Source organism: Xenopus laevis, chromosome 5L (assembly GCF_017654675.1).
Source record: "Xenopus laevis strain J_2021 chromosome 5L, Xenopus_laevis_v10.1, whole genome shotgun sequence".
Lineage (NCBI taxonomy): Eukaryota > Metazoa > Chordata > Amphibia > Anura > Pipidae > Xenopus > Xenopus laevis.
In genome coordinates this window covers 135,576,573-135,595,233 of record NC_054379.1, presented here as the reverse complement: position 1 = coordinate 135,595,233, position 18,661 = coordinate 135,576,573, and the positions used below count along the sequence as shown (strand labels likewise).

General features: G+C 37.2%; 1 protein-coding gene across 15 annotated transcripts in view; it reads right to left on the bottom strand.

Annotated features, from left to right (window-relative positions):
* kif1a.L (kinesin family member 1A L homeolog) overlaps positions 1–18,661 on the bottom strand; it is a 103,353-nt gene that overhangs the window by 62,228 nt on the left and 22,464 nt on the right. For all 15 annotated transcript variants that reach the window (XM_041563419.1, XM_041563425.1, XM_041563420.1 and 12 more), the window contains exons 2-5: positions 7,086–7,200; positions 3,634–3,710; positions 2,574–2,753; positions 1,303–1,368 (exon numbers count right to left, since the gene is read on the bottom strand). In XM_041563419.1, the coding sequence (XP_041419353.1) occupies positions 1,303–1,368; positions 2,574–2,753; positions 3,634–3,710; positions 7,086–7,191 (429 nt within the window). In that variant the 5' untranslated portion in view covers positions 7,192–7,200. The remainder of the gene's footprint in view (positions 1–1,302; positions 1,369–2,573; positions 2,754–3,633; positions 3,711–7,085; positions 7,201–18,661) is intronic.

Genomic DNA, 18,661 nt, shown 5'->3' with positions numbered 1-18,661 from the left:
TTATTTATTACTTGAAAGAGATCGTGAAGGTACACCTTTTAATTCTGTATATATCAATTAATTATCAGGACCTTATTAATTCATCAATTTAAAAAAAAAATATATATCTGAACAGCGTGAATGCTTCCAGTTGATTGTGAATTAATTTGTGAATTGTAACCCACGATTGACTAGAACCGTGTTGATTCAGATGATTGGTTATAAACTGCAGGTGCTTAGCCTTAGAAATACGTCTTAAATTATTAATAATTAATTAATAATTATTTAATTAGTAACTATAAAGAGTAGGTGCTTCTCAAACTCAAATTCCAACTCAAACTGTGTGCAGTGGGCCTAAAGCTGGCTATACTTTTAAAGATCTGCTTGTTTGATGAGGTCTCCGAACAAACAGATCTTTGTCTGCTTTGGCCATCCACATATGGGCCAATAATTGGATCAAACTGTGATGGGGACCTGTTGAGAAAAGAATACATCAACAGACCAATGCCTTCCTCATCCATCATAAACCTCAAACCATTACTGTTATTCATTGCTGCAAATCTTAAAAATCATTTAGCACTTGGACCACTGCTGTTGGCTGGACTTTTTCCAGAAAAGAAAGGAGAGACATTTTTAAAAACCAACTCTAAAACCTTTCCAGAACCAAAGTAAATGCATGTATACCAAATTTTTACTACGCATGTTTACTTCAAGCAATAGTTTTTGGCTAGGTAAGAAAGTGTCTTGGGTAGAATAACAAATTACATATAATACATATAGTTCCAAAATATCTGTAGAGCTACAGGTTAAATATCCCTATATTTATGTATTTACGTATTGACCCAAAATAAAACTCCTAGCATCCTCTAGGTTTGCCTCCCCTGATAAGAGCTGAAGCACACTGAGTGCAGTAATTTGCTGCTGCTTCTAAACGAAGATCAATTCATCTGCTTTAAATTAACAGAAATCGCTGTCAATATAACTGCATCACAGTTGTGGTCACATGGCTAATAATTTATAACACTTTATTTATATGTAGGCTGCATGACTGTATAGAATACTGTGTTACTGCCATCATGAATCTAAATAAATCAGTTACACTGGCTATGGATTTAAGATGTGTCTGGTTTAAAAGGGATGTGTGTGACAACATTAGAATTGTCTTACTAATGATTTCTGGGGGAAGTTGTTAAAAATATAATTTAATGTAAATCTCAAACATGACAACTGTGGATTAGTGATAGATGTAACCAATGATATGTGAGCAATGAGTTAACTGCAATACAGCATTTGTATACAAAGGGAAGACTAACCCACACTTACCTCTACAGAGTAAGACATGTTGTCATTGGTTGTGTCACTGATTCGAGAGAAAAGATCTTCGCACAGCTACAGCACACAGAGAGAGGTACAAATATGTCATTATTTATTCCTGGGCAGCAAGGTTTTAATATCTCAAAGGAGGGTCAACAAAGAGAGTTTCATGTTACAGGTTCATAGTGAAGGCACGAGCATCCAGGGGTTAATGCAGCAGACACTGTAGGGTTAATGAATAATTCACATGCAGAGAACTTAAACATTTATAGGCACTGAGGAACCAATCAATAATGCAGGGCATGAGGGGGAAAGGCATGAAGAGGAACAAATATTGTAAAGGGAATGAAGCACATGAAGAGTTAACAAGACTGGATGTGGGAATATCAAATTTGCTGTCTCCCAGCTACCTTCCAGGGAGCTTAAGGGCCACAAACGTAATAACTGAGCTCCAGATTATTCATAAGATGTCGATGTCTGAGTATTAATTATACTTCTGGTAGAGAATATAGTGCACCTTGGCTAAGCATTTTGGAAGCCAGGGAAGTCTTAAACAACAGCCAAATGTTAATTATTTGCATTAAGGAAACAATTATTTACAAGACAGTGCTGACAGCAGTTATTTACAACTTTGTGTATGTAAAGTGACCAAACACTGAACTAAAAGTTCTGCTATGGTCAGATAGTAGATCATTCTCTCTTTTAGAATGGATGGAATGTTGCTTGTGCCACAGCTTGGAAAACTGTTATATTGTCTATTGGGAATATTTTGCCAAGTAAAGCAGCATGGTATATGTTATAAATATGTTATAAATGCAAATAAGAAGAAATGTTTAGTGCCTGGGGTCTATAAAGGGATTTAAAGGGCTTACAGGGGGACTGAAAATAACTTAAAAGAGTGCGGGAGCTTATCCTTTGCAGTTCCAGCCTAATAAATGTTACCATATGTACGCTGGAGCTGTACTAATATGCCAAGAGGTGCAGATCATAGCAAGACCCCCATACATAAAGTGCTATTTATATATGCAGGGCTGCACAGCAGAACAAAACAGGCGTCAATAAAATAATAACTACAAATAAATACAAACTACAGTTTTAAAGATTAGTGTCATAGAGACAAGTGGAAGAAAATCCCCATAGCGCTTACAAAGAAAGGTGGTCTTGATACAAACCACAACAACATTGTTTTCCAAATTGATCTAAATATAACAAATCATACACACAAAGAAACTACTACAGGTTAGTGTAATGATTTAAATTAAATAATTCCTGTTAGCCACCTGGGGTATAATTCCTTGTTGGGATGGCTCCTGTTTGCCCATCATAGTGTAGGATTTACCAGCCCCAGTCTGTCCATAGGCAAAGATGCAGACGTTGTATCCTTCAAATGCGTGAAGCAGCATCTCTTCCCCAATGTCACAATACACCTGCTGCTGGCCCGCATACTGACTGTCCTCTTCCTGTAATACACATAGACATGTGTAAGTTTTATACAGTATGTTGTGTGTGATTTATACAAACCTGCATGGGAGTGAAATCACTATTTAAAATGTGCTTTCTAATTAGAATAAACGTTATTACTTAATTAAAAAAAAAAAAAATATGTATATATATATATATATATATATATTCTCGACAACAGTGCATTCTTTTCTATATTTTCATTAGAACAGAACTAGAGAAGACACCAGTATTAGTAAACCAGGGGTCCCCAACATTTTTTTTGAACAGTCAAATGTAAAAACAAGTTGAACATCATAAACATGCAAAAAGTTGTTGGGGTGCCAAATATGGGCTCTGATTGGTTATTGGTATCCACTATGTGAACTGTAATTATACACATGGTTTTTATGTGAACTGATAATACACATGGTTTTTATGCAACTAAACCTTGCCTTTAAAGGGGACCTGTCACCTTTAGAAATAATTCCAAAGCCAATTCCATGATGTTTGTCAAGCAAAATAAACTTCACTTACACTATAAAATTATTTCAATCTTGTTTTTTTTTTAGTCTTGAAATTCATAATTACAGCAAGCAGGCAGGCACCATTTTGTAAAATTATTAAGAATTATTAAGAAATACAAAAATGGAGGTTGGGGTTAGGGCAGAAAGAAATAATTGTATTGGCCATAAATCAACTGCTTGTATTGATTTCCTATTCTAAAATAATAGCTTTGAAGCAAGGTTGTCAGAGTGATGTAGTACAGTCATATATCTCGAAATGTGCTTTATTTATATTAAAATAACAAACTGAACATAATTTTGCAAATGGCCTCGAGGTTCCAATTTACGGTTTCCATCTATTTTGCCTTGAACAACCCTACTGTTTGCTACTCACTGAAGTGTGGGACCAGTAGGAATAGTCAAAGCTGAAGCTTTTGGGAGTCTCTTTCGGCTGTTTGGGGTTGATGATTGCTAGAAACAAGAGAGAAGAAATCATGTTAAATTGTTTGTTTGATATGTGCCTACCATCATATACTTTTTTCGTTTTTTTAAAGAGAATACATATGTTGCTGCTCTCCTATTAGTTACCCAAATGCTTTTGAGTTATAACCTTCCAGCATACATATTAGCAAGGCATGAAGCATGAAATAATTTTTGGTGCAGCTATACCAGAAATGGATGCATTAAACAACACAATATAATTTGTCCCCAGGACTCAAGAACCAGTGGGTCAACTATTATACATCATTATCACATTCACACAGACTATAGTGAATTTTATCAGGAGCTTATTAACCTGCCTGTATGTTTTTGGAGTGTGGGAGGAGACTTAAGTGCCCAAAGTGAACCAACAACAGCATAGGGAGAACATACAGACTTGTTTCATATAGTTTCCTAGCTGGAATACAACCTAGGACTCCAATGCTGCAAGGTATCAGTTCTAACCATATATACTGTATAATAATAATCGTCCCATTAAATCCTTGCCTCTTCTGTATACATTCAGCTCCCTGTTCTTCACTGAGGGCACTGAACATATTTTTGTTGCATGGACCACCCTATGTCCACCTTTCTTATGTTTAAACACCACACAATATAAAAAAAAAGCTAAGGACACCACAGCCCTTGAACAGGGAAGATCTATGCTTCTGAAGATGCTTTCTGTACCTCTCCATCTTCTTTTCCTCTGATTCACTGAAAATGCTCTGAGCTGCTGTCAGTTACTGAGTTTTATTAGTAGGTAAGCAGGAATAAAAATTTTTTTACCAATACCATTCATGATTTTATAATTCTATATTTATTTAATCATCCATTAATCTGAACTATAGAAGATAACTGATGGTGAGACCTAAATCTTGCTGTGAATATGTTCTGTTTCATGATGCAATATCTTTTTCTCATGCAGTAAGATATCTTTTAGGACTATGGCAGACGTTTTGGAGGCTTCACTTAATCTCCTCCATGAGCTGTACAGGAGTTACTTTTGTAGCTGTTTGGGAGGACACCATGTAGTATGGTTAGGACATTACCAGTTGTGGCAAATACAGCCTTTCCTGGTAACTTTAAATGCTAAATTTGTGGAAAAGGTCTGATGCCTCAGACAGCAGCATCATGATCACACCCTAATAAGTATGAAAATGGAAGTAGACAGGCAGCTACAGCTTTAGGACAATGGCATGACTGCATGCATGTCGCCACCTGAGCATTTAAAATCTCCATGAGGTGGGTAACAAAATGTTCATAATTACTCATTCATTTCAGTGGTAATTTCCAGGATCAGCACGTGTACTCACAATCAGATGACTGGGGCATCTTTGTTGAGCAACGATTGCCAGACCCACGAATTCATGCAACTATCACTAAAATCAACAATAATTTGGCACTTACCCTGCCCCTTTCAATTGCCCTCCCTTTGATCCACCCCCAACTTGCCTCCTTGTTACGTTATTAAACACAGTATTTAGTGTCTGAATTCAGGCTTGATAAAGGGCCCAACATGGCAGAATTGATGTCTACTTTTGAGCCAATAAAACACTTTTTGCCCTTACAATAACGGATCAGTGTGCTACACTAACTTTGGATTTTCAGAAATCAACGAGGAGAGATTTCAGGGGTTTTTGTCATCCATCCACCAGCCATTGTCCTTATTATTATGTGAATTCGAGCTGTACTTGGCATTACTATGCTGTATGCCTATTAACATAATCGGACAGGGCTGTTTTTAAAAATAGTGGGACGCAGCCTTTGTGATGGGTTTTCCATGCACTGGTCTAATGCCTAGACTGGTCAGCACCCTTCAATCCATTGGCGATAATGTGGGCACACAAGATCCCTTTGTTCATTCACAGAAAGCTCTCAGTCAGCAAGTCCTCACACAAGCCAAATCCCTGTGCTGCCACAGTCACAAAGAGAACAAAACAAAAGGGTCAATTAGATAAGTGCCAGTGGAAAGGTGGTGGGACAGAGAATAAAAAACAAAATGAGCCTCTGAATCCCAAAATGCAATAGGATCTCACGCAAACCCCCTACTCTCTAGTGGTTTCAGTGACAGGTGTCGTCTGCATCCAGTGATACTGCATCCAGGATGTCTCACACACTTAGTACAAGATAATAATGGCACATACAGTAAAATGTTGCTTGTTGTAATGAATGAAAGAATGTTGGCTACGTGTCAGAGGAGTGCACAATAAGGTTGCTAGCCAGATATGGCTGAAACATTTCTGGTTGTGCTAACTTCTCTAAATATATGGTCCATGGAATAATGATTAGTGAATTGATTAACTTTTCTGGGACACAGGGGAAATCAGCTAAAAGGATCTATTACAGATTCAATTTGTTTGTTGATTTTATTTTCTAATGCATCGTTCAAGAGTATAGCAAGCCAAGAAAAGGGCAAAAAAAGTTTTTCCAGTGCATTGTCGAGAACTCCAGACCATTGGGGCTTTACTCAACAATAAAATAGAATTTTTAAAGTGCACATGCTCACTGGCCCTCATATAACAACTGAAAAAGCTAATAAGCTCCTAAAGTTGAAAGAAAAAAGAATAATAGCTTACAGTGGAATACCTCCATGGGCTCTTATAAGAAAAATCGAAAAATCGAATAAACAACTACAGTGGAACACCTCCATGGGCCCTTATAAGAAAAAGGGAATAATCACCTACAGTGGAACAACTCCATGGGCCCTTATAAGAAAAAGCTAATAAACAACTACAGTGGAACACCTCTATGGGCTCTTATAAGAAAAAGTGAATAATCACCTACAGTGGAACACCAACATGGACCCTTATAAGAAAAATGGAATAAACAACTACAGTGTAACCCTTGCATGGGCCCTTATAAGAAAAAGTGAATAAACGACTACAGTGGAATACCAACATGGACCCTTATAAGAAAAAGGGAATAAACACCTACAGTGTAACACCAACATGGGCCCTCATAAGAAGAATAGAATAAACACCTACAGTGGAATACCAACATGGGCTCTTACAAGAAAAAGAGAATAAACACCTACAGTGGAATACGTACATTGGCCCTTATAGGAACAAAAAAAGGGAAACACTTACAGTGGAACACACGAACAAGGACATTATAAGAAAATAAAACCATAATAGACTTCTACACTGGCAGCCCAATATGGCTCTCGTAACCCAAAATATTATAGATGTGCAGTGGTACACCTATATGGGACATATTAAGCAAAGAAAATTAAATAAACATGGGCACATCCACATACATACAACTGGCTAATACAAGCTCAAATAACTAGTTTTTATAATGTGAAAAGTAAAAATATGAACAGATGCCAAAAAAAACCTTTATTTTCATTTCTACTCTAATACTCACTGGTTGTATTCCCAGACATCTGGATGATGCATTTTGAATCCTTCCCAATTTCTCGCGAGTTGAACGGCCGCACTCTGACCGCAACCTTCACTGAGGCTCCCGCCATGTCCTGGACCTGGAGGATACAAACAAAAGCAAAGACTCAATATTATGATGCTGTATCGGAGTGAGCTCAAGGCTGCAAGAGTGGGCAGAATAGAGAATGGCAAAGGAGAGGTCAAAAGAAGATCATAATAAGGATATTAGGGGTAGGAAAAGTGCAGCAAGTGTATAAAGTAATGAATGTTTAATGAAGTAAATGAGAAACCTGAGCCTTTTCAAGGAAGAGGCCGGCTGATGCTTTCAATCCTATTGAGTAACTGGAATCACAGTCACTTAGAGGCGAGAGACTTACGCATACAGATACATGTCAGGTCAATATATAAAACTCTGGGGAGCTTTAATCTCTCAGGTATGCACAGAGAACAAGAGGTCGTCTATTAAGGTCAAACGAAAGGTTGTGTGACCCCACAACAAGCCTTTAATTAGATGCAATCATCCCATGTCTACCACTCTGTTTAACCGAACAAGCCACTTTCAATATTACTGAGCAATCCAGTAGCAATTAACAGTTAGAATTAACACCACTAGGTATTAGGATTGTCTCAAAAAATTATTACTTTTTTTACTCATTCCCTTTTCATTTTTTTGAATACTCACCTAATTACATGTGTACAGTATTCTGTTACTCTAGATATCAACTTGTCAATAAAGTACATGTTTATAAAATATCTTTATGTGGATTTGTGACTCCTGTGACCGATATAAAGATATCTAGAATCTCAGTCATAAAGCAAGACAGTGCTGCTGTTTCTTAAGGGAAAGAAAAAATACAGCCATACTACGAGCAAGAGCTTTATATTTAAGCAGAAAAATAACATCTTGAAGAAGTGGTTATGATTTCATTCACAAGAAATACATAAATAGCCATATAACTTCCTGAAAATAAATCTACATGGAATTAGAATAACTAATGTTTATTAATGCCTTGGAACCATGAATGAATCCCATACCTCTTCAGCACATTGCCTTTTCCTACACAGATAGTACCACTATTTGATCACTGGACTTCAGCTCGCCTGACAAGTTAATTGACCCAGTACTCCAGCTTGAAGAACACAAAGACCCCCATTTACTAAAACTTGAGTTTTTCAGCAATTTCAATAAAACAAACTCAACCAACTCAATTCCCATCCACGATTTTACCTTATTTATTAAAGGAGAATTAAAGCTTAACTAAAGAAGTAGGCTAGAAATGTTGTTCACTTTGTTTTTTTGTACCAGCCCAAGACAACCACAGCCCTTTAGAAGGGAAAATCTGTGTCTCTAAAGATGCCCCAGTAGCTCCCCATTTTCTTTTCTGCTAATTCACTGCACCTGATCTGTGCTGTTGTCACTTACTGAGCTTAGGGGCTGACTCACAATATACAGTACATATAGAATATAAATGTCACAATATAAGGCTGATTAGTAATTAAGGAAATAAATACAGATTTAGGGAGCACTATCAATCACACTCAAGAGACAGTAAGATGGTGTGCATGGTTAAATTGTAAATTGTAATAGAAAAAAGAAGGAAAGCAAACCGTAAAAAGTGCACCTCCCCATCGTTGGATCCGATGACTCAAAGAACCAATTAAAACTTAACTTTTATTAATAATTGGATAAAAACCATAAGTCCAGAAAAAAATAAAATGATTGTTAAGATCAGGGGGATAAACTAACTGTTATCGAGTTGCGCGATATATACAAGCTGTGAGGTAGAGAATAGACCAATCACAAGGTCTTGGGATAACCACAGGGCATGAATGGGGGTTAATAACCAATTTTCTGAAAAACAGTGGGTAACAAGCTCAATCCTCGTAGGTTCCCTTCCTTAATTCACCATCCACCCCTTCACCCTTAGTTTAACCCTCCCAATTCATTGATTAGTAATTAATACAGATAATTACTATATGGTAGCACAGAAACCAGTGCAATTAGCATCAGCATTTAATAATCAGCCCTGTAGCATCAGCTTATATTACAGACCAATCTCATTTTCTGCTTGATCATTTGTGACGACCCCTTAGCTTCTCAACAGCTGCTCAGAGCCCACTGAGCATGTAAGGGTCACAGACACTTTCCAAGATGGTGACCCCCTGTGACAAGTTTGAAATCCTTGATCATTGCTGCTATTGAGAAGCTGAAACTTAAGGCTGGTGCAATAAGTACAGTATATAAAATATGGCATTTTTAGCCCTATTAATTTTTAGGGTTTAGTTCTCCTTTAATAAAATAACTCAAATACTTTAGTGGAAGCCTTGTTCTCAATTGCTTTATCTTTTTATTAGTCTCCATTTAATATTCAGTGGGTAAACCTATAATACTGGCTTACATTAACTTTATTCTCAATAATTCCTGAAGCAAATTGCAAGCAGCCATTGAGAAGGAGGCACTGCATATCTCTTCTCAAAAACTCTTATGAGATCTTGGGTTTCCCTAGAGACATGTGGCCACCATGAATATGTCAAAATTGCTAGAACAACTGGATCACAACTGCAAATTCGATTCAGTACATAACGCCTATCAATGGCATTTTGCAGGGACTGAAGCGCAACTGGTTATTTAATGGCAAGTCACCAATATCAATTATGCAGCAATATGTAATAATCTAATAACTGGACTATGGAAGGGAGATCCTGAATTTTAAAGAAAAGGTACAAGATATTTTATTTATAAATATAGTGTGCGTTTAATATATTTGTTAGGATTCTTACCACATCACCATAGATAATATTACATGATTTCATGTGATTAAACATCTCTTTATTGGTACTGATTTATTGGTTATCTAGAATGTTTTCTGTTTCTACGCACACTATATAAACATGAAACCTTCTCCACCTTTAAGATGTATAGCTATAGATATATATGACAACACAGCCTATTACACCAATTAGGATTCACAATACTTAGAGGTGTTCTCCACCCTAAAACTAGGGTGGTTATTTATCAAAGGTCAAATTTTAGAGTTTTTTTATGAACTCAAAACTTGAATGGTTTCTAATGTAAGAAAAAACTCAAATGGCAAAAACTTGAATTAGCGAGTTCTGGGTTAACAACCCGAAAACTTTAATTCATCGAGATTTTAGCTGGAAAAAAGATTTAAATTTTAAATCAGACATGGGGCTAGACATGTCAGTTTCCCAGGTGCCTGCAGCCACTCTTTATTGCTGCACTGCAAGTTGGAATAATATCCCCCCTCCCTTCCCCCCAGCAGCCTATCAACCAGGGGCGTAACTACCGGGGGAGCAGGGGGTGCAACTGGGCCAGGGCCCGCACCCCCGCAGGGCCCCCCCGGAAGATCGCGTGCACTGCAGCCGCAGAGAAAAATCACGCAGACGAGGGTGGGGACGGGCCCGGCTGCACGGTCCGCACCAGGGCCGCCCCCACCATGTTCCATTACATCTATCAACACAACTATGGGAAGGTAACCAGATAACAGCTCACTGACACTTGCATTGCTAAAAATGTTACCTAGTGGTAGATTTGAGAACGGCCCTCAATAGTTAATAGTACTGTTACATTGTGAAGGAGAAACAATAGCTTATCTGAAAGCAGTTCCATTATGAAATGCTGGTGGAAGCAAAGGATCAAGCAGAATGACCTGAAATGGCTGCCTACACACCAATTTTACAATTAAAACAATTGATTTATTGGTTCAAGTATAAAAATTCAAACGGTTGAATGAATTACTTGCAATGTACATAGTGTAATTTAGTCATACAAACTATACAATAAAAAACATGACTGAATCACTTGGAATGCCATTGTCATGAAATGCAACTAACAGTGCTTTAAGGTATACAGCAAACAGTACATCAAAAAAATGAAATTATTTTATGCATCAATCCATAACAATATAGAATAGCATTTTTAACTCCACATATTTTGAGGGTAAAGCTCACATAGCTCAAATAGTTGGGCAGTGCCTTCAGGTCTCTTTTTAGTATAATTTCCCCAGGGCTGAATGTGTCTGCAGCTGAAAATGTTAATGGGTCATTTCTCCAAAAGATTACAGTATTATGTTTTTATTTTATTAATTAAATTAATATGGATGGTCCCTTTGCCTGAAACTTTCAGGCCCCACCTATGAGACGGGCCAATGTTTCCAAAGAGGCTTTAAACTGCAGCTCAATTTAGCATATTGCTCATGTGCCTTTACTGACAGTTTAGGCCAAAAGGCCATGTATGGTTAGGACTTAGGGTGACTCTTCTGTACTGTGCATAGTAATGTAAATGAGGAAGCTCATTGGATACAGTAAGAAGTGGATCTGCAATTGTTATTCCTTTTGCTTGTTTTCTTTCCTTCGAGTGGTCAATTATGCTCACGCAGGAATCAAAGCTCTTCATTCTCTCAATAATTACTGATACAGATTGTTTCTTTTAGTAGCAAGTACATTCTCTCAGTAATTACTTTCCTGATGCCGATTGCTTCCTTTCACTGGCAAGCTGGCATGAGGGCATTTGGACCACATCTATTTAAACTTTCTGGTTGAGTTTCGCTTGCAGCGGTGGTGAGTGCCAGCAATTATCTCTTACAGAAGCTAAAAAGCTAGTGCCATGCTCTCTTCCCATAATTCTTAGGCAAGATCTATTCATGATTCCCCCTGCTCAAGAACTGGTGTTGCCAAAGTCATTCTCCCTATGGGACCTACCCACTATTTGTTCTGGGGCTCACTAGGTATTCTCATATAGTGTTATAGTGTATAGTTTCTGCTGCAGAGTGTGAAAGTACCACTCTGTGCACCCAGGAATAAAGTAGCACACCTAGATACTGCAATACAATAGTGTAAGGCACACCTGGTACACACACAAAGCAGAATTATTGCATATATATACCACAAGGAATATGTATATCATTTGTTTCCATTTGTAATGTCAAGGCCCATGTAATTTGGAACTATCTTCTGGAATTGACTAAGCTAAACATAAAAAATGTGCCCTCGAGCAGCATGTCAACCACTGCACTCATAAGTTATGCAAAGATAAATTACTCTTGTGTTGCTTTATATGATGCATTTGAAGTTTTACTTTGAAATCAGCAAGTAAGTTGCAGGTAAACTTAGTCCCTGAGTAAAATGTATAATGAACGTATAATGAAGCAATAGAATTCTTAATGAATCGGATGAAAGTTGAGTATAGGACTGGCCATAACGGGGATGAGTTTGAAGTAATTGGCCGGATTAAATATATTGCAATATATGGACAAACAATCCCTGTTTTGTTTAAAGGGTGAGGCATTTTTAGTAGCCTAAGGCACAAAACGTTTCTATGTCCTTAATATATTGATAATGGGCAGAGGAGCTTTTGAATTTGCTTATATGACGTAGCCAGAGAGATGCTTCTGAAAACCTAAGGCCAGGGTGTTCTTATACTCTCATGAACCATACAGTCTTAAAACCAAAACAAAATGTGTTTGGCTCACCATCTCATAGTTCTGTGCTTCAGGTGGCAGTAGGGCCAGAAGCCTTCCTAGATATATAATAAAAGAACAGCAGCCACCAATACTATCCATCTAGTTTATATGCTAATAGGAATAGGCGACAAGCTTCAAACACAACAGAAATATACAAAATAATACAAGTAATTGCTGGCAAAGGGCACAAGGAGCCAGCAGGGAAATGGGCATAAATATCACATTGGTCTCAAATTAAAAATATCACTTTCTAATAACAGCGGGGAAGGGTTTGGAATGAGGATGAAGTAAAAATAAAACTAAGCTTGTATTTTTTATGTTTAAAATGTTAAATAAAATGTGATACATACAACATGTTAAAATGTGATCTAAGGCTGCATATAGAAAAAATAAAAACTAAAGGAATCAAGTGTAGAACTGTGCTGGTCCTGCAGTTTGACACCACTGGACTGATCCGAGTATTATATTGCGACATTAAATGCTATCGGGGCTGTTCAGTGGGAAGTACCTAAACCAACACACAGGGAAGAAGGGATTTTGTATGCTATTAGCTCAACAATTAGGGGGTTATTAACTAAAATCCAAAATTATCTCATAATTTAAATTAAAAAAAAAGCCTGACCAATTAAAAATTCTAGTTTTTGCCCCAAAAAGCCTGACCATATAAATTTGAGGTTTAGTAAATATTCTGTTTTCATTTCATTCCAATTTGCAATTTGTCCTTTCTCTCATATTAGACAGAGCTCTCCCTTGAGGATAGTGAAGCATTTGTGCCCATTTCTATACTGGTTTCTTGTGCCCTTCGCCAGCAACATTATTTTGTAAAATACAGGGTACTTGCCTAGAAGAATGGGATTTTTCTCTGTTAAAACTGTTATAACACTTGTTCCACTTAACGGCCATTTAGCAAATTACACTAACGGTCAATTAGCAGGCAATTAGCAATTGTACAAAGGAAGGAAACTGGTAATTTTTTGAAGGCATTACAGTGGATTCAAGCTCCTAGTAACCTGTTATTATGGATCTTTCATCCATGTTACATCTTGTTATTTATGTGACAGACTGTTCAGCAATGGCTTCCTAACATGCTCTCTAGGCAATTACTCTCTAGTTATGTGATTTTCCTTTGCTATGCAAGATGCCAGGTTCCCATGTCCATTTCCTACATCACAGGCCCAATCAACCTCTCAGATTTTATTTAAAAATGTATTGCTCAAACCAAGCAAAGGAGGTGGGTAAAAAAATGCCATCAATACCAAATTCTGAAATGGCCATAAGTATAAAAGTCCAAAAGCATCTTTATTTTACAGGTCAATAAGACAGTCTTACGTGTTTTGGGCCTTGAGACACTTTTTCAAAGGCAATGAAGGTATTTTGTTCCCCTTGGCTGCAGGTTTGAGGCAAGGCACATAGACCTAACATCTCTACCAGTGAATCTACCAGCATACCTAGGGTACTCCCTTCTTGAATGGTTGAATTGGTCAACCCAAATAAAAAAAATATTTGCATAATGAATGATCAATGGTTAATTCCAATATACATTAAATAACATATTTCACTGATATAAGTAAATGTGATTTCAACTCAAAACTCTTTAGTCAGCCCTCCAACAGCCAATACACCAATCCCCACAATGCTTTCAATGTTCTGGAAATACTTAAAATAACAGAGGTGTGCAAATATCATACATGACATACACAGACTTCATTCAGGTGCAATTTTAAGGTACATCTCATTAAGGTTGACATACAATTTAAAAGGGAACTCCAAAAACAAGACATCAGGACAAGCCTATGTGAACTCATTATTAAAAACCAATATTGGTTTTCTTGCTGATGAAATGCCTTGCAATAGAATAAGTAAAATACACCCACTACATGATAAAATAAAGCATGGGATTGGCTTGTATTTACTACAATCTGTAGTTCTAGGGTTTTTCTTTTAATTATGGTGCATTGCTATAAACAGATACATTTATCTTTTTAAATGGGTGTTACATGCCTAAGTCAAAGTTAAACAAATGAAAGTTATAACAGTTTGCTTTTGTCATGCCAAGGAACTATAAAGAATGTCAGGTGAAGCTCCTTCTACGAATAAGAGCAAACAGAATACAAAATAATGCATCAGCTAAGCTCTTCCAATACTGTGTGTTGTTTGAGCTGCTGTTTTTCTTTTAGTATACATAGTATTTTAATAAAATGTAAAGGGGAAGTAATAGAACAAGGCTAGAAATGCTGTATTTTGTATACTAAACATAAACATGAACTTACTGCACCACAAGCCTAATCAAACAAATGATGTATGCTTTCAAAGTTGGCCACAGGGGGTCACCATCTTGTAACTTAGTTAAACATCTTTGCAAGACCAAGACTGTGCACATGCTCAGTGTGGTCTGGGCTGCTTATGGATTATCATAAATTATCTAAACAGCACAAGTAAAAAAATTTCTGCCAGAGGCCGATACAGCTAGACTAATAAATAATCAGAATATTCAGAATGCCCTGGCTCCTGTGTTGTCATGTAATCTAATGTGGATTTTATAGTTTTTGTATTGTTTAATACAAACTTTCTCTGCAGAACCAGTGGCTGCAGCAAAACAATCCTCCAAATTGAAGCTAAGGTGATCTATTTAAATCTGGCTCCATGATCTTTGTCCCTGCAGCTGGAGTTGGAAACAGTAAAGGGGATGTAAAGGCAAAAATGAAATCCAATACAAATCTCTACATAATCGCCGACTGCTCTACAGGGAAGCAAACAAAGCTGCTTGAGTTCTGCATGGCTGGGAAGTAAGGCGGGGGCTCCCCCTGCTGTTCATAAGTATGATTGTTTCCCTGCAGAGTAGTTAGGGTCAGTCTGACGATGCCTAGCCACAGCAGTGAAGGAAGGGAGAATTTCACTGCATACAATCAGGTTTCTTATAAAAATGGTATACATTTCTTAATTAAAGTATAATGGAGATAGGTTTCTTTTTCATTAGAGAAAGTAAAAATGGGATTTTATTTTTTTTGCTTTTACATGCCCTTTACATACCCTAAGTTTTAATTAAGTAAGTGCCCTTTTGCAACAATGTATCCTAATCCTTGAATGCACTGTAGTGGCTAGTTGCCTAGATACCTCTCTAGAGACCTTTATGATGACCCCTGCTAGGCTGTTATGTACTATCAGAGCTGCTGCAAACTATTAAGAATTTTATGACGTTACCCCATCCTCCCCCAGCAACTCTGATGAGTCACGAAGGTGGGCGGAAATGTACAATTACCAAATTACTACAATAAAAGCCCAAGTACATAGGACATAGGTGCATATTTCTCTTTTTAATTAGAAAACATCTGCTGTGCTCATCTATCCAATTTGAAATCGATGGTCATCCAAATAAATCACGCAGAAGTGATCTCTGTATACTTTGTATACACATCTTACTGCTTTGTAAGAGACACTTTATAATGTTAGATTATGGATTTATATATCAGTAAATTTTCTGTGGGGCTTTTCCAGCAATTAAAAAATCAATAGTTCATGCTTCCTTGAAACAGAACTCTTTATTAAGCCAACAGAGAGCACTATTTCACTAGTGTCTAGATGAGGTTGTCTCATCAGAGCAATCATGGCTGCTCCTGCTGATATGAATATATATAAATAATTGAGGCTCCCTATGTACTTTTATTACACATATACAGGTATACGATTCGCTATTCAGACACCTGTTATCCAGAAAGCTCCAAATTATGGGAATGCCATCTCCCATAGACTATATTTTGTTAAATGAATTTTATTAAATAAAATTTAACTTTTTCTCTGTAATAATAAAACAGTACAGGACCTAGGACCTTTTATGCAGAATGTTCGGGACGTGGGTTTTTCCAGATCTTTCTGTAATTTGGATGTTCATACCTTAAGTCTACTAGAAAACGTGTAAACATTAAATAAACCCAATAGGCTGGTTTTGCCTCCAATAAGGATTAATTATAACTTATATTGGCTCCAGTACAATGTACTATTTTATCATTACATGAAAAAAATGAAAAACTTTTTAAAAATTTGAATTATTTCAATAAAATTGGCTTTATGGGAGACAGCCCTTCAGTAATTCGGAGCTTTCTGGATAACAGGTTTCTGGATAATGTATCCTATACCTGTAACTAAGAAATAATTAATCCTTGTTGGAGGCAAAACAAGCCTGTCGGGTTTATTTTATGTTTAAATAATTTTTAGTATATTTAAGATACAGGGATCTAAATTACAGAAAGACCGCTTAACAGGAAAACCCTAGGTCCCAAGCTTTCTGGATAACAGGTCCCATACCTGTACAGTAAACTGAACACAATATAAAGCCAACTTATAAACATGATATCTTTTTAAATTCATATTTTTGCAGGTGATTAAATATATTGGCAAAACACCTTTAATTTATAAGAAAGACATTTCCACCAAATGAAGTGCAATAATAGTCTCCAGCAACCTACAGCCATAAACCACAAATCCTTGGCCTGGCAGAAGCCAAACTCACAAATCATGGAGACACATGATGAAGTCATGACTGTGCCGCTGAGTGTCCTTATGTGGAGTGCAGAGCAGTGATAAGTGCCTGCAAATGTTTGTCTTGCTCAGTACACACACACATACAAAGTCAGGAGCAGTGAATGAAGATTTATACGACTCTAAATGGGGCCTCATAATCTAACGAGGAAAGATATAAATTCATGGTGTGCAGCAGCGATTCACAGTAATGAACTTCCAGAGAAATAATGTTCCTTACTTGGCTCTTACTGTATGTGCCCCTACATGTTATTTCTACAGCTCCCCTCCCTTGCTCACTCTACTGGCCATAAATAATCCTTAGTATTGAATTTACTCATGTGTGTATTTATAATGACAACAGTGTAAGATTCATTACTCTTCTGTATGATATCGACATCGATCTCGTAAAAGATCTGTGTGGTTTTAAATGGGAAAATGTAAAATTTAAAGGGGCAGTTTACCTTTATAAATCACATCATTTTTAAATAAATAATGCTTTCTATTTCCTGTATTTTAGAGGATTTCTAAAAGTAAACATTTGAAAATTAGTTGCGAGGACCGGGGGGTGGGGTCGGCAGCAAATTTGGACGCGCACCGGCATCCTATTCGGCGTGCCTCGTTTTTGCGCACTGGTCTCGGCGGTCCAGCACGTGAATGCTCACGGCCCGGCGGTTGGGGACCCCTGAGCTAGAAGGCCAGCTACCTGGATTCTAGATTGATACAATTTTCCAGTAGTACTTCAGTAAGCCAGATGCCTTGCTTTCTAGACTGTTACACTTGTTCAAGTATGTTAGTAGGATGCATCCCTGGATTCTTGATTAATACCATTTCCCAATAGTAGTGCAGTATGCCGGTCTTGATTGTTTTCTAGACAAATACAATTTTCCAATTATAAATCAGGAGGCCGTACCCCTGGATTCTAGATTATTACATTTTCCTAGTAATACTAACTAATAAAATTTCCCAGCAGGGCTAGGCCGATTGCGGCAAGAAGTAAAACATACACGAGGGGGGAGTTTGGTATCATGTCTGGAGAGGCTCATGACTTTTTGTTGGGGCCCCATATACCCCAGTCCAACGCTGGCCTAGATTCTAGATTGATACCATTTCCCAGTACTGGTATGGCATCTGTTATCCGGAAACCGTTATCCAGAAAGCTCTGAATTACGGACAAGCTGTCTCTCATAGACTCCATTTTTTTCAAATAATCCAAATTTTTAAAAATGATTTCCTTTTTCTCTGTAGAATAAAACAGTGCCTTGTACTTGATCCAAACTAAGATACAGTATAATTAACCCTTATTGGAGGCAAAACCAGCATATTAGGTTTATTTCATGTTTACATAATTTTCTAGTAGACTTAAGGTATGAAGATCCAAATTACAGAAAGATCCATTATCTGGAAAACCCCAGGTCCCAAGCATTCTGGATAACAGATTCCACACCTGCAGTACTTCAGTAAGCCAAATTTATTGCTTTTTAGACTGGTACAATTTCCCAGTAATACGTCAGCAGGCCAGATCCCTGGATTCTAGATTATTACAATTTCCCAGTAGTAT